Below are 22386 nucleotides of genomic sequence, written 5' to 3'. Positions count from 1 at the left end.
GATTAGGATGAAGATGGAGATGAAGAAGGAGGAGTTGAAACTCAAGTGACATGGGTTATCTCTTCTCCAACTCTTTATCTTTTGTACTTGATTCTAAGTTCAGTTAATATGCAAGATCTGGATTTTGTGTTTATTATGTATCTTTAAAGTTTTTGCCTTGGGTTTGGTTGAACTTTCTATGATTGAACTTTCTATGATTGTTAGTGTTTATTATTTGGCTATTTGATTGCTAGTATTTGAGCAAGTTATTTAGCACTTTAGCTCTTTAAATTATGATTAATCTGGTACCATTGATTGTGATTATCTAAGGTGTTGTTTCTGCAATGAAAATTGAGATTTAACACTGGTTCAAGAAGTGCTAAACATAGGGAGTACACTCACCAGAGTAGAGGTGCATCTATGTGGTTTTGGTGATTCATTTCATGTAATTTCATTGAAGAAATGAACTTGTAGCTAACTTTATAACTATGAGAATAGGTATGGATCCGTTATAAGTATAATTGATTCACTACGAAAGTAGGATTCACGTGGATAAGAAAATTACACCATAACTAGCTTAGATAGTAGTACTCAATGATCCAAATATAGCATTTGCATGAGTAGTCAGGGATACCACAACCTAAGGATAGTACTCAATGACGTTCCTATGCATTCTGATTGTTCACTTCGTTCTTCAATGAGTATACTTTGATTACCATTAACAATTGCAGATTTTTATGCCCTTGATAATTCAGGATAGAACAGCAATACAAACTGAAATTTTATATCAGCTATTTGTTTAGAATTTTGTCCTGTTTTGGTGATACACATGTAATTTACTTTGATTTGCTATCAAAAGTGGATTGGTTGTGGTTCAATTTCTAGCCAATTCTAGTTAACCTAACCGTAGCTATTGGTGTAGGAATAAGAATAGAGGAAGATGATAGAAGCTGTTCCTATGAAATTGGAATAGGCTTGATGGAAAATGCATTGAATTGTTATCAAAATGGATTCCTAGTACAGTGTCAGTAACTATAATATTACCATGCAACTTACAAGTACAGAGTTCATGTTTCAATTTGTGCTCCAAGTTAGAAATTTGGATGAAAGAGAACTCAAAGTAATAAATGTACTGTAATAATTTGGATGCTGAAGATAGAATCAACATGCTTTTGTAAGTGTCTTGAGTCACATCCTATCCCGTCAGTTAAAACCAGTGTTTTATTTATCACATTGATGGTTGTACAAATGGACTACCATTATAATATAACATTTAATGACAGAAAAGAGATCGATACTTGTCCCTACTGAAGAAGCTGGAGCTAAAGCAGCCTAGAAGGCTAATTTTATAAACTTTTTGGATAGAGTTCTGTCTTTCTATTCGTAAGAATTCAACTGTCAAAGAGTTTTATGTTTTGTTCTCAGACAAGTATGATCTATCTCGTGTGAAAACATGGATCACTGCTGCTTTAAGTGCTAATGTCCAAGGGCTTCGTGTTTTGTATGGGACTATTCGGTATTCCCTCATTTGATTTTCACTTGTGATACTTTTAACAGAGATGGAACTCAGACTCCGCAAGTTCAAAATTCCAACTGATGCACATTCCTTGAACCTTCAAACCTTAGATTTCCCTAACGTTGAATTTCATGATGATTACTCTTTGCAATCTAACCACCACTTGTTTAACTTCCCAGTTTTTGAAGTATTTGTATTGTCTAGCTGCAAATGGTAGAATGTGAAGCTTCTTACATCGAAACACCCCGGCTTTCTAGTTTCCAGAAGTCAGACCCCATTTTTGAATTTGTGAGCGATGGATGAAATGACTGGAAAATTGAGATCTGTAGAACCAGCCTCAAAGAATCCAAATGTAGTGCGAATGAGTCTGCAAATTTCCATTGTTCTAGCCAGTCAACAAACGATGATGCATCTGTACAGTACGGGGCTTGCAGCATACTCATCTTATCCCAAGTGGGGAGATATGCTGTCAAACCTGTATGATCCTAAAAGGGTTCTCTGCTTTTATTAGATTCCTGGAACTATCTAGTGATCTTGCCAAGGTAAAGATCCTTCTTGATGTGATTACTTAAATTTTAGTAGTTCGACTATCATGTTGCCTTTAAAATTGATCAAAATTATCTTTTGTTACTCTCTTTCATTGTTCACCCAATTTGAGATTGTACCTATGAGTTCTGGGCAGATTTTGTCTGTGTTATAAGTACTAATGGTTTAAATGGTCTTCCCATTTCGGTATGATTTGTTTCCTTTTTTTTTTTTTGACGTACATGATCTTGCTACAACATATAATTTTGATTTTTTCTCATGTTGTATATCTTGACTAATTCTAGATTTATTCCATTATTTCCTAAGGTACTTTCTCATAGGGAACCACCACGTCCTCTTCCATTTCTTGATAAGCTTACCGACCTGAAATTTACACGGCTAGGATAGCAGTAGGAAGTGATGGAGTGGCGATACACTTTTTGAAAATGGAAACAGTTTTTCAATCACTTATTATTACTAGGTTGGCTTTTCAAGTTATAGTTTCACCTGCCCCCAGAAGCTAAGGAAAAACAGGTTTACGGGCTTGCATAAATATGATGGCAATTGAGTGTAATGTTTAATTTAACTCTTAAGCATTGTTTTTGTGTGTATGTTTTGTCATATCAGTTTTGTTAAAGCTGGCGATTTTCATTTTCTCTTTTGTAACTTTACGACACAGGCTTGTACAGACAATGCTGCTGACAACTACAAGGGAATCAAATTGATGCCTGGTGGGGTCTTTTGTCTAACTTGCCTCAAGATAGTGAAATTGGAAATTCCTATTATCCTAGCACAATGGAGAATTCTTTGGTAAAGGTTTTAGAACAAAATGCGACAGAGTGGAATGATTGTAAATATACATGCTGGATGACGGGCAGATGATGAAACAGGTTACAGGTCAGCTGTTCAAGTTTTCCTGAGGCTCAAATCATAATCAATGGTGCCCTTTTGGAAGTGATATTGTGTTATGGCTTGTATAATAAATCCATTAATGCTATATTTTGGTGGTATTCTCATATCATAGCCACGTGCTAGAGATAGTTGGAGAAGTTACAGCTCAACCGACTAGAGTAGCAAGTAGTTATTCTGTTATAGGAAGTGACTAGAAGCTTGATAAATAAGCTACTTCCATGTACTACTGATTCATTGGGAAAGATGAAATCAAAAGCCTTTCTCATTCTCCCTAATTTCTGACTTTTGTCTCTTCCCTAAACCCCACCTCAATTCTTTCTTAATTCTGGAATCGGGTCATAACATTTGGTATCAGAGCTACTGATCCTCGGATTCAGTAGCTTTTGATTGCCCATCATGGCCGAAGGTACAAGATTCAAAGCTCTGGAGGAACAGATCAAACGGCAAGAAAACAAACTGCAGGAATTCATTGAAGATTCTCTTCTGAATAGGAAGCAGATCGATGAACGGTTGGAGACTATCACTGCAGAATTGAAGACCCTGGTAGCAACTGTGTCGACTCAATATGGCAATCTCATGCGAACCATCAATGGAGATAAGGGAATTTTGGGTCCCGGCAGTAATGCAGAGAAGTTTCCAAATCGATCGGGTAATCGGAACGTAATTTGGTTGGATGAGCCCCATCAAGAACGTGGAGTAAGGAAGAATTTTCATGGCCCTTTCCCTAAGGTGGAATTTCCTCTGTTCAGAGGGGAAAATCCCCGAGAATGGCTAAGGAAATGTATCAAATACTTTCAGATATATCATGTGGCAGAGGAACAATGGTTCGATATGATAGAAATGCATTTAGAGGATAAGGCAGATATATGGTTTCAAGGGTTCAAGATGGGTCTAAGTAAGCTTTCTTGGCCTGAGTTTGAAGAAGGACTCATAAAGAGATTTGGAGAAGTCGGACAAGATGATGCAGTAGAAGAGTTCAGTAAATTGCAGCAAACCTCCACCGTTTTAGCGTATCAGGAGAAATTCGAAGAGCTCAAAGCCAGAGTTTTGATCAAGACCCCAGGACTAACAGAACCTTTCTTTATCTCTTGCTTCTTGAGTGGGTTATCTGAAGAGCTCAAGATATCCGTCAAAATGCACAAGCCTCGAACTCTGTCAGATGCCTTTGAGACAGCGAGAATGCAGGAAAAGGCCTTTGAAGCATTCACCAAGAAACAGAAAATGGCTTCCAAGAGCTTCGCTCTACCTTCACCTAGAGTGAATCATGCTCTTGAAGGAGCCGAGAGTAGTAAAAGAGGGGGATCTCCTGTGTTCCAGAAAATATCCCCATCAGAATTACAGTACAGAAAGACCAATCATCTATGCTTCAAATGTGGGGATAGATATGGACCCGGGCATGTATGTAGTAGGAAGGGGATTCACATGTTACTCGTTGATGATGAAGACAAAGGAAAATTGGAGGAATCAATCTTGACCGAAGGGGAAGTGATAGAATATAGTGGGGCCAGTAGTCATAAAGATGTAGAATTTTCCATCCATTCTATGACTGGTGAACTGCTGCAAGGCACTATCAAACTGAAGGGGAAATTTAATAGGAAACCGCTCTCAATATTTTTGGATGGAGGAAGTTCTCACACTTTTGTTAAAGCTTCAGTGTTCGAGGAAAATCCTCAATTAGTAGTACCAAGGAAACCGTTCGCAGTCAAGGTGGCTAATGGGCAGGTGCTACAGTGTAATAGCTGGGTTCCACGGATGACCTGGGAAATGCAAGGGCATACATTCACTCATGATGTATATGTGCTCGCAATTGAGTCGTATAATATGGTATTGGGGGTCGATTGGATGAGGGAGCACAGTCCTGTAACCTTTGATTTCAAGCATCTGCAATTCTCCTTTAATCAGGAAGGGCAGGAAGTGAAGCTACAAGGAGATTTGGGAGAGACAAACATCAAACTGAGGAAGGGAGAAACTGTCCAAAAGTTTTTGAGACGGAAGAAGAAAGAAACTCTCCGCAGGCCCTGTGTTCTAGCAGTTGATACTCCTGAGGTAACATCTCACACTGATGACTCCATAAGTGCACTCCTGGCTGATTATACTGATGTGTTTGGAGAACCTTCCACCTTACCTCCTATTAGACAGTTAGATCACAAGATACCCCTTAAGCCAGATTCTAAACCTTTCAAGTTGATTCCTTATAGATATCCCCATACTCAAAAGAATGAAATTGAAAAACAAGTTCAGGAAATGCTAGTTAATGGCATTATTCAGCCTAGTCATAGCCCTTTCACTTCACCTGTCCTGCTAGTTAGAAAAAAAGATGAAACCTGGAGATTTTGTATTGATTATAGACAGTTAAATGAAATCACCATTAAGGACAAATTTTCCATCCCTATCATTGATGATCTCTTGGACGAGCTCCATGGTTCCAAAGTATTTTCCAAAATTGATCTCAGATCGGGTTATCACCAGATCAGAATGCATTCCCATGATATACCCAAAACAGCCTTTCAAACTCACACTGGATTGTATGAATTCCTTGTTATGCCATTTGGGCTTACTAATGCCCCGACAACCTTTCAAGCACTCATGAATTCAATTTTTAGCCCTTTCCTCAGAAAATTCGTATTAGTCTTCTTTGATGATATTTTAGTATATAGCCCAGATTTGACTACCCATCTTATTCACCTTAAACAAGTTCTGGATACTCTCAGATATCATAAACTTTATGCCATATGCCAAACTCTCCAAATGCACTTTTGGTCAGCCACATGTTGAGTACTTGGGACACATCGTCACCGAGGATGGAGTAGTAACTGATCCTGCAAAGGTAGAGAGCATGGTATCCTGGCCACGACCTGATTCTGTCAAAGCATTAAGGGGTTTTCTTGGGTTGACCGGGTATTATCGAAGATTTGTTAAGGGCTATGGGTTGATAGCTAAACCTTTGACTGATTTGTTAAGGAAAGATTCCTTTGAGTGGAGTATCGAAGCGGAGAACGCTTTCTGCCAGTTGAAACGTGCCATGAGTTCTACCCCTGTATTAGCAGTACCGGACTTTACTAAACCTTTCATCCTAGAGACTGATGCCAGCCAAAAAGCTCTAGGAGCTGTGTTGATGCAACAAGGAAGACCAATAGCATATATGAGTCAGGTACTAGCAAATAAAAATCCTAGGATGTCAATATATGAGAAGGAGTTGCTGTCCCTAATTGTTGCAGTGACGAAGTGGAGGCATTATTTGATGGGAGCACATTCATCATTAAGACGGACCATGAAAGTCTCAAGTATCTGCTAGACCAGAGAATCACTACTCCCTTACAACAAAAATGGCTCTCTAAACTGATGGAAATGGATTATGAGATTCAGTACAGGAGGGGAAGGGACAATATTGTTGCTGATGCCTTGTCAAGAAGGGGTGAAAATGAGAAAATTGAATTGAATGCAATATCAGTAGTGAGGCCTGCATGGCTTCAGGAAATTACTCAGAGCTACAATGGAGATGCTAAAGCTAAGGAACTGTTGCTAAATCTGTCCACTAATGGAGTCTCTTTGATAGATTATACTTATGAGCATGGTATCATCAAGTTCAAGGGTAGAATTTTTGTGGGAAATGCTACTAATCTGAGGAGGAAGCTGATGGAATGCATGCATGATTCTCCAGTTGGTGGTCATTCCGGTAATAGTGGCACCTATCATAGAATGAAGCTGTATTTTTACTGGCCAGGAATGAAAAGAGATGTGGAACAAATGGTGCAGGCCTGTGATACTTGTAAAAGGAGTAAAGCAGAGTCAGGAAAATATCCGAGACTACTACAACCCTTACTAATACCTGAACAAGCGTGGCAGCATATTTCCCTGGATTTTATAGAAGGAGTTCCCAAATCTAAGGGGCATGATACCATTCTGGTGGTCATTGACAGATTCACCAAATATGGACATTTCATATCCCTTACTAGCAATTACACAGCTCAAGATGTAGCTCAGCTGTTCTTTGATCATGTTTACAGACTACATGACCTACCTCTTAGCATAGTCTCAGATAGAGACAAGGTTTTTACCAGTGTTTTTTGGCAGGACTTATTCTCAAAAGTGGGTACTGAGTTATGCTTATCATCTGCTTACCATCCACAATCTGATGGACAGACAGAAAGATTGAATAGATGCTTAGAGACCTACCTAAGATGCATGACCTTCCAGCAGCCCACCAAATGGAGACAATGGTTGACTGCAGCTGAGTGGTGGTATAACACCAATTACCACTCAGCTTTACAGATGACTCCTTTCATGGCTCTTTATGGTTATCCTCTCCCCCAAATTAGCTTGTTGCCATCTGCAGAAAACCCCTCCATAGCTGCAAATTGGGTGAGGGGAAGACAAGATTGGGATAGACTATTGAAAGAAAATCTGGAGGTAGCTCAGAATAGGATGAAGCAGAATGCAGATAAGCATAGGGTGGAGAGAAGTTTTGAAGTAGGAGATGAGGTGTACTTGAAGCTTCAACCAAACAGACAAAGCTCTATAGCACTTAGAAGAAATCTGAAGCTTTCATCCAAATACTATGGGCCTTTTAAAATTTTACAGAAGATTGGACCTGCAGCTTACAAACTGGAGTTACTAGCAGAGGCCCTCATTCATCCGGTATTCCATGTATCTATGTTGAAAAGGACTGCTAAGGGTGTATCCGTGACTGGTACTTTGCCTCAGGTTACGGATGATGGCACTGTGAAAGTGGCCCCTCAAGCCATCTTGGATAGAAGAATGATAAAGAGAGGAAATTCTGCAGTCACTCAAGTACTGGTGCATTGGGTGAACATGTCTCCTACAGAAGCAACGTGGGAAGATTGGACGGTACTCAAGGGACAATTCCCAGATTTTAATCCTAGGGACTAGGATTCTTAAAGGGGGGCAATGTTATGGCTTGTATAATAAATCCATTAATGCTATATTTTGGTGGTATTCTCATATCATAGCCACGTGCTAGAGATAGTCGGAGAAGTTACAGCTCAACCGACTAGAGTAGCAAGTAGTTATTCTGTTATAGGAAGTGACTAGAAGCTTGATAAATAAGCTACTTCCATGTACTACTGATTCATTGGGAAAGATGAAATCAAAAGCTTTCTCATTCTCCCTAATTTCTGACTTTTCTCTCTTCCCTAAACCCCACCTCAATTCTTTCTTAATTCTGGAATCGGGTCATAACATATTGACCTTACCCAGAGAATAGTCTAGGATTTTCAAGTGAACTTCCTTTGGAAAATGCTAAAGATTTTTCCTTGAGATTTCCTAAATTTCTGTTTTTGTTTATCCTCAGGTTTGCAAATATATATATTTCTTCACTAATCTAGATTTCTTTTTCTTTCCTTCACACTGCTTTAGTATATTGTCATTTGTTTTGTGACTTTTGTCTCTCTCTCTCTCTCTCAAAATCTCGGTTTATGGTTTATGTAGCAACCACACGTGCATCCCATCCCATATTTACCATTGATGACATGCAATTGAGGCCCAAAATCCCATGGAGTCACTGAGTATTTCACCTATAATTGAAGTAAACCAGCAGAAAGGATGTTCGTCACACTAAAACAGAAGGAGAAATGTCTATAATCTAGCTTCAGTCTTTGTCCTTTGCTCTCGTGTTAATGTTCAACAATTCTATCCTCCAAGTGAGATATAATAATCGTGAAGGTTTGGCGAGGAGAACCGAAACTGTTGTGCCTTGAATTTCAGGAACTGACCCGAATTATAACCATTGTCCTTAATTAGTGGTACGGGGGACAAGGCGCGCGATATGGCCTATACCATTTTAATTGGGTTATGTATAAATAAGCGGTTCTAGGATTTACTGTGGACACTTTTAGTCATTTTTTTTTCAGAAATAAGAATTCTCTCTCTGCCAGTGGATATAGGCCACATTGGAAGAAACCACGTAAATATCTTGTGCTTTTATTTTCTTGTATTTTTTTTTTTTTTAACTCTGGTTCATATGGCTGCTTTCGCAACAGACAGTTTTATTCAAAGGATTCTTATACGCTGTCAATTGCTTGTCATGGAGTGTAGAGGAATTGCAGGAAGATCTTCCCAGTCCAGCTTGAAGAAAGAAGAAGGCGTGTTCAAGATTTCGAAGAAGGCGTGGTCGATCAGCTTGAAGAAAGGAGAAGGCACGACTTTAAAACCACGCCTTTTTCTAGCACAACAGAATTATGCTTCTGTTATGAGCAAGTGGAGCTGATTATTCTAGAATCCCACGTGTCCTTACCTTATTGGCCTGTTTCGAAGTTAGTTAGTCCGGAAATGGCCATAAAGGCTCAAAGGATCCTAGTGATAGCTAAGTTTTGTCATTTTTTCCAATTGGTTGTAAAAGGAGATTTGGCTCTGCCAATCTCCCTCCTCTCCCTCTCACGTTTTTTCCTTCATTCTTTCCCCTTCACTCTGAATCCGTTGTTTCTGTTTCTGTAATTGATTATCCAAGTTATTAATGAGAAGCTGAGTTCATTATTTTCCTTCAATTTCCTGTTCCATTCAATTTCTTGTTAAGAACTAGTTCACTGCTGCTGCAAATAATCTGTCACCATTGCTGTAATCTGGTTCTATACCATAACATTGCTTCAGGGTTTGCATTTATGTGAATGTAGCAGTTAATAAGACTCGTGTTATAACACCAATTGCTATATGATAAAGTTATCATGGAGTAATGTGAAGGCAAATAATTGACCTGAACTCGAGCCCTATAACAAGAGCATTAGCGCTTGTTATGAATTATAAACGTACTTAAGTCCTTACCTGCAGAAGTATATCATAATGCAAAGAAGGATTGGTCACACTGTCTTCTGCCTGTTTCGTTTCTTTTCTTCAGATTGTCTGCATTGGAGGAGATATCGTAGGTGTGAGATTGTACGGCTGTGTTTGCACATCAACCGTGAGTTCTTTGTAAGATTCAAAGTTGACTAGATTAAAATTCTTTCTGTACTTATTTTTCCTATGTCACTTCAAGATTGATTAATACATTCAATTATCCAGGATCCACACACATCCAATAGAATGGCTGCACACAAAGGGCAATTATGCAACATCCCTATCATTCTGGTTTGTGTCTTACTATTTTGATAACCATGCATAATTTTTGTCAAAGGAATTCGTAATATCAATAGTTGACATCTCCTAGTCCTGCATATGAGAGCATGAAAATGCCTTTCCTATCTCAATTACTTTATTTGCACCGTTCCATAGTCGGCCTGGTGACAGATTCATGAACTTCCCCTCCAGTATGGACTGGTAAAGCTACATACAGAAGCAATCAATTCTATCTTTTGAAAGATCCAAGGACACCATTTGTTATTTATCACTTCTCAAGAGGATGAATATGGATAGCATTTATGATAAACCATTATTGGAGTGGAACCTGTGTGTATGTTTGGAAGTAGTTCATGAACCTCGTATCCTGTAGCATCTCTCTATATTAATGCCACAATACTCATTCTCTGAGACTCCATCAGATTACCTTTTGAGTTCCAAAATATGCTTATGTACGGTTTAAGCATAGTACCAGTGAAATGTCAGTTTTGGTTTTTCTTGTTGCCAAATACATTGAATTATTATTGAAGCCAAGAACAGTGTCAATTGCAACTAAGCAGCCTTCCGTTTTCCCGACCAACTTACAACTATGGAATTCTAGCTTCCAACGATTGAAGGAATCAACCAACCAATTTCAGTTCTAACTCAAAATCCAAGTCATCTTAGCTAGTTTCAGGTCTAAGTTGAAAAATTGGAGGTATGGACAAGAAAAGAAGTCGAAGCAAGGAATTATTGAAGGGTAAAGCGGATGGAATCAGTGAACTTCCTGAAAGTATTTTGAGTCACATCCTATCCTGTTTACGAACAGAGGAGGCTGTTAGAACTAGCGTCTTGTTTGATGATGGAAAGAGATTTCGATACTCACCCAGGTGGAGGAAATGGAAACGGCAGAAGCAGCCTAAAAAGACAGATTTTATGAACTTTGTGGACAGAGTTCTTGCTCTTTCTAAGAATTCATCGATCAAAGAGTGTCACCTTTTGTTTCTAAACGTGTATGATCCATTTCGTATGGAAACTTGGATCACTGCTGCTCTAAGCGCTGATGTCCAGAGGCTTCTTAGTTCATATGCTGGGGTCTTGGTATTTCCTCGTTGGTTTTTCACATCTAATTCTTTGATGAAATTACAACTCAAACTCTGCAAGATCAAAATTCTGATGAATATATCTTACTCAAACCTTCGTATCTTGGGTTTCCATGATGTTGAATTTCAGAATGATGACCCTTCTAGCCCCCTATTTCTTACCTTCCCTGTCATTGAAGAGTTTCTGTCATCGGATTGCAAATGGAGGAATGTGAAGAAGCTTAAAATAGAGGCGCCAAGGCTTGCTAGGTTTGAGATGACAGGCTGCATCTTTGAACATGCAAATGATGGATCAAATGATTGCAAAATAGAGATTCGTGGGAGTAACCGTGCAAAATTCAAATGTAGTGTTGATATATTTGCCAGTTTCTATTTTTCTAGCCAATCAAAACTTGTTGATGCATCTCTGGAGTATTGGAAACCTGACATGAATGATGATATTAACCAAAGAAGCAAGACAGGTTTTCAAGCCTGTATGATCTTGACACGGTCCTCTGCTTTCATCAGATTCCTAGAACTATCTACTGATCTGATCCAGGTAAAGATTCTCCTTTATGCCAGTTTCTAAATCTCACCTAATTTAAGCAACTTTGTTCCTTTACAATTGTTCAGAATTTAAGTTTGCAATTACCTCTTGCTGTTGTCTTTCATTATTCACGCAATTTGAGACTCTGGATAAGAATATAGATGCAAGCAACAGGCTCAGCCTTCGATTTATCACGACTCATGAGTGAAGATGTCATGCCATTCTGATAAATGATTAGCTACATGATGTACATGATCTTGCTAGAAAATACCGTTATGCCTTTTTCTTGTGTTGTATCTTGACTGATGCTTACAGCTGTAAATAAGCCTAATCAAACCAAACATCATACTGTTCAAACTTCTTTGATTATTCTAAAAAGCTTGAAATTGTTTTTGAGCTTTCATTTTTTATTTATCACGCTGAGGTTTTACCGAGGCAAGCTTGAGTAGGTTGGATTTTTTACCTATAAATTCTAATGAGCCCCAGCTTGAAAGTTGATGCTATTCAAGTTTAACTTGGTTAGCTAGCAAACCTATTGTGAACAATCTCTTATTGAGCTAAACTAATTTCAAGTATCGAGTAGTTGGTTCTCCTTTCAGCCCTGCTAATGCTAGCTTAATTGCCTTATCTCCTCAAGGTGCTTGCTGATGCGAATCCACGATGTCCTCCTAATTTCTTTTATAAGCTTGCCCACCTCAAAGTGTATTCAGCTAGCATTGCAATTCAGTGTGATGCAGCGCTGATAAACTTCACGAAAATGGCACCAGGTCTTGAATCACTTACATTTACAGCGGTAAAATAAAGATTAGCTTTTCCTTTTTTTTGTGTTTTTTTTTTTTTTTTTTTTCAGGCTTCATAAACTTTTGCGTTTATGTGCTTTGGTGGTTCCTTGATGTTTAACCTGTAGTCCTTTTCATTGTCTTCCTCGTTTGACTTTGTTAAACAGGGATTTTCGAGGCAAGCTGCTGGTGACTACGATCAAATTCAATTGTTGCCTGGATATCTATCTTTCCTCGAGGTAGTCAAACTGGAATATTCCTGCTCTCCTAAGCCAACGGAGAGTACTTTGGTGAAATTTATTCTGCGGAATGCTGTAAAGCTTAAGGAGCTGTTGATTTATTCACAACATGAGGGCCATAAGGTATTTTCATGATTCGACTTTTGCCCTTTGCTAATGTTCAAGAATTCAATAGTGAACATTAATCATCATGAAAGTATACTGTGGGCAATTTTTATTTACAAACGGTTCTAAACCAGAGAAGTCCAATCTCCAATCCGGCCTCCTTTACCTGGAATGTGATGAAATTGGTTGTTTTACCATAAGTAAATGTTACATTCAGTTGAAAATGCTGTCCCACTGATGAAATTGGTTGTTTTACCAGAAGCCAGGAATTCATTCAGTATAACACAAATCAAAGGATTTAAAAAAAAAAATTATCATGAATAGAAGCAAAGAATAATAATATTCATATCCCAAATAATAACTAGCTATTGCTACTCTCACTATTTACAAATTCTATCCTACTGAACCATTCCTGCACAGTACCCAGTATCGCATCGTTGCCATCATTCTTTTGAATTTTAGCTCTTAGGCCTTCATTGCCTAGTACCATTTGCACCTTGTTCCATCCCTGCTCCTGTGCTTTGATCCATCCACGCAAACTTCACAGCCTGTTCTATTAGTGCCCATGCAGTATCCACCATGTCATTACTTCTCTTTGCTACAATGCCGTTCTCCTCCCAGCCATATCTTGCTTAGCTGTTACTGAGATTTTAACCTGGTCTGTTGGGATCTCCCGGTTACTCCTTTCAGCCACTTCTTTTGTTTTCTCTCTGCTTCCAAGCTTCACTTTATGCAATACAATTCTGTCATATTCCTCCCACTCATTCCGTGCTTTCTGGACTATTTCTGCAAAGCTTTTCCTTCTCCCATTCAATTGTTGATTGTTCTTTTCCTTCCACAGCTACCATAAATTTTTGTTGTTAATCCTATGTGGTCATTTCCTTGGATTCTTTTTTTTTTTTTTGGCCTTCGTTACTTCTGTCCAGCGTCCGCCAATTTCTGAAGTAGCGACGGACATATCCAAAAGTACAATAATACTATACAAGGAACATATTATACCCTACAACTCATTGAAATACAAACTTTTAGTATTTAAAAACCCACTTGCGAATTGGTTGGACTTGTACTCTTGCAGTCATTCATTATTTCTGGCATTTAATTTTTGCAATGAGAATTGTTTTCAAATTACCTATAAGTATATATGTAAATTGACTTTCTACAAATTAATTAAAATAAAATAAAAAATCTTTAGCCTTGAAATCACCATCTTTCTTTAGCCAGTGGAGGCACATTTGTCATTTAATAAGAAAAAAATTAAATCTTGTTAAAAATACAATGACTAAAACTGTGGCTTCATTTGGATTAGTCTATTTTTTCACAAACTATTTTTGTTTGTAAAATCTACAATAACAATCTCCAAAAGTACACATTTCAAATATAACTTATAAAAACACAAAGAAATTTTAAAAAAATTCTACCACCTTTTCTTCTTTCACTCGCCCCGCCATCACTCTCCCCTCTTCCCTCCTTTGTCGCTATTGCTACCCCTTCCCCCTCATGATTTGAACCCCAAAGATGAATACACTAGGAATTCTAAGAGCTCTGTTTTGACTGCAGGCCAACTTTAGCGGTTGTAGCGTGCTAGTGAAGATTGCTACAAGCCCACTGAACACTTGTCACCACAAGTACTTGGACAAATTAAAGGCAAGTGAAAGCTTTTCAACTAGATGGCTGGAACGAAATTATACATGTGTTTTTCCGTCACTGTTCAGGATGTTTATTGGATCTTATGAGTTGGATTTTGAAAGGTTCAAGTTTTGCTTACAAAAACAAAGTAGAACTTTAGGGCCCTGGGACTCAGTCTTTGGGCTCAATCTATAAAGCTCATACATGGCTCATCAAGATGCAAGAGTTTTCAGCCCATTTCAAGTTTGGCCCAAACTCACAATTAATTCATAATTTTAAAAATAATATGCATGTAATATTTATTTTATTTTATCATTATATATAAGTCATAAACTATTTACATTATAATATATAATTATTAAATAACATACATCATTATGAATAAAAGAATATGTGTTTATGTACTTAATTGGTCAAGTCGGGTTTTAATTGGGTTGAGCCCCTTTAAATCCAAACTCGGGTCACGATTTAATCATGCATTATTTTGAGCTCCAACCTCAACCTAGCCCTACAGCCCAATGTTCTGCAAGGCTTGATTCGAATTATATTGAATTGATCGGTCTGAGTTGAGGTTGATCCAACCCCATTGATAACTCTAATCCCAACAGCTATTTTTTACTTTCCTTGGATACAAAGGCACCCTACATATATAAATGGTTGCTAGGCATTGAAGCCTTTTTTTTTTTTTATAATTTTCCTTCAACTCTCTTAAAACCAATCTCATTACCAATTAATTTGTGCCTCTCATTACCAATTGATGGTTTTTTCAACTATTTATTGGTAAAATAATTATTTTTAAATACTCTATTTGCTTAAAAATATTTCATCAAATAATGTGAGAAAATATTTATACGTGTGCACAAGAAAAGAAGACATTCTGCATAAACATTTTATGAAGAGTGCAAAAACTAAGCAAGACTATCTTCATTATTATTGTGATAAGAATGATAAGTGTTTATTTTGTATATTTTTAGTATATTTATAGTTTAATTTTGGTGTGTTTTAATTAGTTTTATAGTTAATTAATTAGATTTCTAGTGAAGTTTGCATTTTATGGTTTAACTCTGAAAAATTGCATTTCTATGAATTTAAGTGATTAAAATTTCACGTTTTGTTGGATTTAATGATTCAATCATTAATTGATGTGAGGTGAGAATATATTTGGATGATTCTTGATGGTTTGAAATGATTTAAAGTGAATATGAAGTGCAATATATTCAAAAGATGAAATGCAATCAAGTTTAAAAGAAGGAAATTTCAACAGTTTTCACACCTTCTGTTATTTTGGCTATAACCTATGTTACAAGCTTTGGATTGAAATGATTCTTAAACCATTTTGAAACTAATACATAGATGTACATTTTGTATAAAGTATTGAAATCCCATTCAAGTATTCTCAGGGTCAAAAGGTTGAAATACAGTCGTGCATTTATGCTATCAAAATCATGGACTCACTCTTCTTCAACATCTAAATTAGATTCTGGATCCCTGTCAACCCTTGGCTCTTTGGTCTAACACCAACTAAATCCCTTGTCAAACCCATGACGCACCTGGTTCAACACCAACTAAACTCCTTAGCATTTCAGTCCATCACTAAGAAGAAAATTTTCACCGGTCCAACTCCGAAAAGGATCCATTTACCCATGAGTAGTCCAGTCTCGTAACTTGAAACTCTAATACCACTTGTTAGAGGAGAAACATCTCGAAACAGTCCACCAAAAAACCTAATGTGTAAGTCAGGAACTCAATTCTAATCCAAAATTTAAGCTATTAAGTCTCGAATCCTTACTTACATATTAACCGATCTTTCTTCGTCTCTCGAACCAATATGAGACATAGTCTTTTTACTCATGAGCCTAATACCATTGTGATTTAACACTAGTTCATGAAAGTATTAAATCGAGGGAGTTAGCCCAATAATATAAGGTTACATCTTTGTGGTTTTGATGGTTTGTTTCATGTAATTTCATAGAATTTAACGAATATATAACTAGTTTCATATCACATTAATAGGAATGGGATAGTTATAGGTACAGTTAATACATCAGTGAAAGCATGTATCACATATATTTGGAAATTACGTTATAACCAACCAAAATAATGAATTCAATTGGTTATTTCATTTGCATAATTAGATAGTAATTCCATAACACTAAGCATATTTGCATGTCAATTATGCATGTCAATTTTTACTAATTGTGTTGCATGTTAGCAGTGTAGATCTATTTGTTTTATTTGTAATAATCTAAATAATAGAGAAGCTCGAATAACACCAGTAGTTGACAATATTTCTTGTGGAATCGACATCTAATACTCCTTATATTCGATAAATGATTTGTATACTTACACAAAATGGGATCTTTAGACTTTTGAAATTTGGCGTGAAGTAAAAGCCTCATCGAAGAACCAATTCATAGCAGAAGCTTTGCCGATGTTGTGGAGTAAATTGATACAAAACATGTTTAGTTTTACTACTTCAAGTGTATATTCCAAGTTGTTTTTGTCCAAAATATACAGCTCAAAAACTTGAGACCACAAAACATAATTTGCAGGAGCAATCATTGCTTGTTTGTAGGCATTTGACTTGTAAACTCAAAACATGGTTGGCGTCGAGGAGGAATCATTGCTTGCATAATTTGGTACTTGAGGAGGAAACGTTTGTTCTAGGTATTTGAGTCGTGGTGCAGACTTCTACTATCCCGCACTATTTCAGATAATTCCCATCACAGTTTCTAGTTTTAGTTTATACCAAAGTATTATTTTAAACAATGACCCTATGATTAATTCTTGCTCTGATACTATGATAAAGAAGACAACAAATAGCGAAAAAATAATTGACAGACTCAGTTAGGAAGCCATCTTTGCTATATATAAGTGATAAAAGCCAACTATGTCTATTTTTTTTAAGAAAAAAAAAATCTATAGTGCAACAACAACTTGCATTTTTCTTTCAAGCACTTCCTTAAATCCTCAAGTGTGAAGAAGCTAATTTACAACACTAGTGGAGAAATATACCTTCCTGGTAAACGAGTCATGCAACAAACACTACAATGTGGTGCTGGTGATGCACTCAATATTCCCAACCAGAATTGGCCTATTTCTTCCCCTATCTGGGGTATGGTTCAGTAATTGATGCCTCATTTACAGAGCTTGGAATTGAAATTCTTTCGGTATTAGGTTGCTCAACTTCCAGCTCTTCCACAATGCTTTCCGATCCATGGCTCCGGAAAACTGCTGGACGATGTGGAGTTGGTAGGGTAACAGAGCTACTATTGAGCATATTGACCACGGAAACCATTGTAGGCCTTTTACTGACATATTCTTCAACACATAGTAAGCCTAATTGGACACATTGAATGACTTCATTTTTGGCAAAAGAATCTCCAATACTTGAATCCAGAAGAGCTAAAGGTTCGCCACGTCTCCAATGCTTCCAAACCTTTTTGAAATAATACAACTTATAAGGAGTTCACACATAAAAACTTCAATTTGCTCAACCATATACGTGTCACAAGTAATGCCACCTTTCCAATAGACATCAGTAAATGCTCTACATTCAAAGTTTAACCATACAAAAGGTTTAGAATCACAACCTTCCTATCCATCCTTTTATATGGTCTGCCAAATTAGTTAAAATGACTTGTAAAAAGAAAAGGAAGCAAACTAGTCTTTACGAAAATTTTGAACCACTCTACTGTGTGTAACTACGAACAAATGACGAATGATAAGGCCTAATGGCATCATGACGGTGAAGATTCGCATTGGACGTCTAAATATTTCCACTAGGGGTGCCAAGTTCAAATCCTTGACTGCAATTGTGCAAAACCACAGAAAAATAATAAAAACAGTAGTAGAGGTCTTACATAGCTTCCGCGGTCTTCAATTCGCACTTACATAGCTTACGAGGTCTTCAGAATCTTCAGATTTTTGGAAACTACTATTCTTCTTGCCTGTCACAATTTCTAAAATAAGAACCCCAAAACTGAATACATCTTACTTTATCGAAAACTGCCCCGTCTCATATATTCAGGACTCAGGAGCCATGTAACTACTGCAAGCCACAATGATTGTTATAAACGGTGCTAAGATGACCCCAATGGGGCAATGAAATGGAAGTGTAGATAATTTTCCATGAAGATTCAAAGTCATATTCCCTACAAATACCACATGCTTTGGCCTGCTGCAAATTTCTTACAGCCAACTATCAAACAATAGAAGTTAATTCAGATAATTGTTGTTGAATTGATGAGACATTTATCTCATTTACTCGATGAATATGGACATCTTCCCTTGTGCCAAATTGTTGAGAATTTTCTGCCATCCCTTCTATCAATTTTCAAACTTCTCGAGGGGTCTTATTCACTAAGGCACCTCCATTGACAGTATCTATAAGACTTCTATCTGCATAAAGCAAGCCTGCATAGAAATACTGAATCACTGCTCACTGATTTGGTGCTGGGGACAACTTGTACATAGCTTCTTAAACCTATCCCAGAACTCATACAGAAATTCTCCATGCTGCTGCTTATTTGAGCTTATTGCCGCAGCCATTCTTCAAGAATGCGATGAAGTATCGAAATAAGAAGAAAAGGAAAGAAGCGTCTGTCTGTTTCTTGCCAAAAAGAAAAGATACCTCCTGACTAGTCTCTCGCTTCGAGAAAGATAAAGAAACTATCATGTGTCCTATTGTTCTGTTTCCTACTCCTCCTAAAACTGCTCCTCTAGTCCCTATAGAGAGAATGGACTAGTGTCCTGTTACAAATGAATGACTGTCCATTCGGCCAACTGAATCCAATCCTCACGACTTTGATTCAAAGTTGGAAATATTCTCACGAGCCAAATCCCAAATTTTCTGGAGGTGCATAGAGTTATTTTAAATACCAAATCACGTCTTTAATCCCTTTTTGTTTCAAATTCCTACGATCAACACCAATTATCAAAAATAAGTAAAATCTACCAATTAACGCAATATTTGATAAAATACAAGAGGAAAACAATCATAAAATTAATAACAAAAATACATATTATTATCTAAAATTTGAAACCATTAACTGATTAAATTGTTAATTATTAAATAAAATACATTTGAGTATATATTACATTTAGTATTAAGTGAATAGTTTATCACTTATTTTTGGAAGCAAATTTTACCTAGAAAATTCAGTGACACTTAATTAATTCAGATGTTCAATTTTTGGTTATCAAACGCATCTAAACATATTAAAATCTAAATACATTAATTTTAAGTGCTGAATTGGACTATCAAACAGAGCCTAAGTCTTCACTTTAGATTTCACCACAAGATTAGGGAAATTATAGTATTTGGTTAAATTCGGTTCATTGGCAAGAGCGAATTTCAATGGTTTGAGTGAAATACATCCTTAGCAAGACAAGAGCATTAGTGATAATTGACTATTTCATCCAAAATTAGGTACATTTAATGGATTCTATACCCTAAAACATTTGTGTTTAGTTGAGTTTTTTCAAATTGTTAATTTTCCTTGCATTGTTTTAGCATTGTGATTATTTTACTTAGTTGAAATTCTTGATTAGTTTAAATAATAGAGTGAGCTAAAAGCTTTAATAGTTAAAAGTAATTCTCATAGGATCAATCCTAACTCCCTAGTAATACGAGCCACGACCTTTATACTTGCAGTGAACTAGGGAATTAGTTAAAACTTAGAGCCTAGGCTAGAATCTCGTCGGGTGCAGTGTTATAATTGATAGACTAAGCTAGGAAGCCTAGTTTTTCTATGTGCAAATGATAAAACCTCAAGACATGTTTATTTTAAAAAAAAAAAAAAAATCTAAAGAGCAACAACAACTTGCATTGTTCTTTGAAGCACATCCTTATACCCTTAGGGTCCGTTTGCTTCAATATAAAATTTTTTTTCCAAGGAGAACATTTTCAATGAAAATAATTTTCCTGAAAAAATTTTCTTTTTCCCTTCATTTTCAGATGTTTGGTGCAGTTTTAAGAAAATGTACCACAAAACTAAAACCTACAAGAAGAAGATTCCTCAATAGAATCCCTTCAACTACCACCTTCCCATGTACATTAGATTTACAATCTCAACCCAGAGATTCATCCAATCTCCAAATCTATCAAACTCCAGAATCAGGAATTCATAATTTCTCAAACCAATTACACATCGTACCAATGAAGATTCAAATTAATAATATCTCAATAAAAATTGCTTCAATAATTAAAACCTTATAATTGATCAACTATCATATGGACAAGTAGCTCTTGAATTCTGTTACAAACTTTTCTGCACAAAAGTATTCCTCCACTCTATCTCTTTCACTTTTCTAGATTTCCCTCACCCAAAAACTTATCAAGACCCACTCTTGGGATAGATTTTCTACATCTCCATGGATGCATTGTTTATGCTGGCATGGGAGGAAAGGAGTAGAATTGGCGAAGATGAGGAGGAGGGAAAGGTGGCTAACAATGGCGTTTTTCGTAGCAGGCACAGGGATGGATTTTTAACAATAGTCTCGGTATTGGTTTTTGTTATTTGTTACGAGTATCTTAATAGGTAAGCCCTGAAATGGTTGATAAGCTTCATGAGTTTGATTGAAATTAACTTCCGTATGCCTACTCCATAAGTCATTTTACGTCCTGTAGCGTAAAACATTTTACATTGGAAAATATTTTCCTAACATCTTCTGCTGCCAAACACAAGAAAATCCGAAAAATATTTTCAGTTCAAACAAACAGACCCTTAAGGTGTGAGAAGTCAATCAGAGTGAAGAAGCTAATTTTCAACACTAGTGGAGAAACTTTAGATACCTTCCTGGTAAATGAGTCATGCTACCAGAAATACAATGTGGTACTGATGATGCACTTGATGTTTTCTTCTAGTATTGCCTTTGTTTTTTCCTTTATCTAGGATATAGTTCAGTAATTGATGCCTCATTTACAGAACTTTGAGTTAAAATTCTTTCGGTATTAGATTGATCAACTCCCACCTCTTCCACCCTGCTCTCTGATCTATTGCTCCGGAAGAATGCTGGACGATGTGGAGTTGGCACGATAACAGAATTACTATTCAGCATGTAGACCACGGAAGCCATTATAGGTCTTCTACTGACATCTTCTTCAACACACAGTAAGCCAACTTGGACACATCGAATGACTTCATTTTGGGCATAAGAATCTCCAATGCTTGCATCCAAAAGAGCTAAAGCTTCGCCACGTCTCCAATGCTCCCAAACCTTTTTGAAATAATTCCACTCATAAGGATTTCACACCTAAAAACTTCAATTTGCTCAAACATATAGGTGTCACAAGTAATGGCACCTTTCCATTAGGCATTAGTAAATACTCTACATTCAAAGTTTAACCATACACAACCTTCCTTTCCATCATTTTATATGGCCTGTCATATTAGTTAAAATGCCTTAAAAAAAATGAAGTAAATTCTGAGCTACTCTACTATGTTTAACAATGTAGAAATGGCAAATGATAAGTCCTAGTGCTGTCATGATGGTGAGGATTCGTATTGGACATCTAACTATTTTCATTAGGGGTGCCAAGTTCAAATCCTCCACTGCAAATGTGCAAAAGCATAGAACAACAGTAAAAACTGTAGTAAGTTTTTGCAATTCGCACTTACATAGCTTACGAGGTCTTCGGAATCTTCAGATTGGGAGAAGGTGCTGTTCTTTTTTCCGGTGATAATTTCCAAAATTACAACCCCAAAACTGAATACATCTGACTTTACCGAGAACTGGCCCCTCCTTGTGTATTCAGGAGCCATGTAACCACTGCAAGGCTCAATGATTGTTATAATTAGTACTAGGACAATCCCAATGAGGCTATCGAATGGAGATGTACATAATTTTCTATGAAAGATACAACGTCATATCATGCGAGAAATATAGTATGGGCATAAAACTTACAATGTCCCAGCAATTCTATTTGTATTTCCTTCAGATTGATCAACTCCACAAATCCTTGCCATGCCAAAATCTGCTATCTTTGGGCTCATATTTCCATCCAATAATATATTGCCTGCTTTGA

At 36.9% G+C, this 22386-nt stretch overlaps 2 protein-coding genes across 2 annotated transcripts; one reads left to right on the top strand and one right to left on the bottom strand.

Moving 5' to 3' along the window:
* The first annotated feature begins 3328 nt into the window (after positions 1–3328).
* On the top strand, positions 3329–6227 carry LOC113687322 (uncharacterized). The gene is made up of 2 exons (XM_027204957.1): positions 3329–5354; positions 5644–6227. Exons 1-2 carry the CDS (start codon positions 3329–3331, stop codon positions 6225–6227), a joined length of 2610 nt encoding a protein of 869 aa, XP_027060758.1.
* Positions 6228–21245: 15018 nt separating this feature from the next.
* Positions 21246–21678, bottom strand: LOC140004373 (cysteine-rich receptor-like protein kinase 34). Its single transcript, XM_072049679.1, has 2 exons — positions 21664–21678; positions 21246–21578 (listed from the first exon to the last, which is right to left on the bottom strand). The coding sequence occupies exons 1-2, from the start codon at positions 21676–21678 to the stop codon at positions 21246–21248; spliced, it is 348 nt and encodes a 115-aa protein (XP_071905780.1).
* Between the last annotated feature and the right edge of the window lie 708 nt (positions 21679–22386).

This window comes from Coffea arabica, chromosome 5e, assembly GCF_036785885.1.
Source record: "Coffea arabica cultivar ET-39 chromosome 5e, Coffea Arabica ET-39 HiFi, whole genome shotgun sequence".
NCBI lineage: Eukaryota > Viridiplantae > Streptophyta > Magnoliopsida > Gentianales > Rubiaceae > Coffea > Coffea arabica.
The sequence above is the reverse complement of the archived record's forward strand: the minus strand, read 5'-3'. Positions and strand labels throughout refer to the sequence as shown.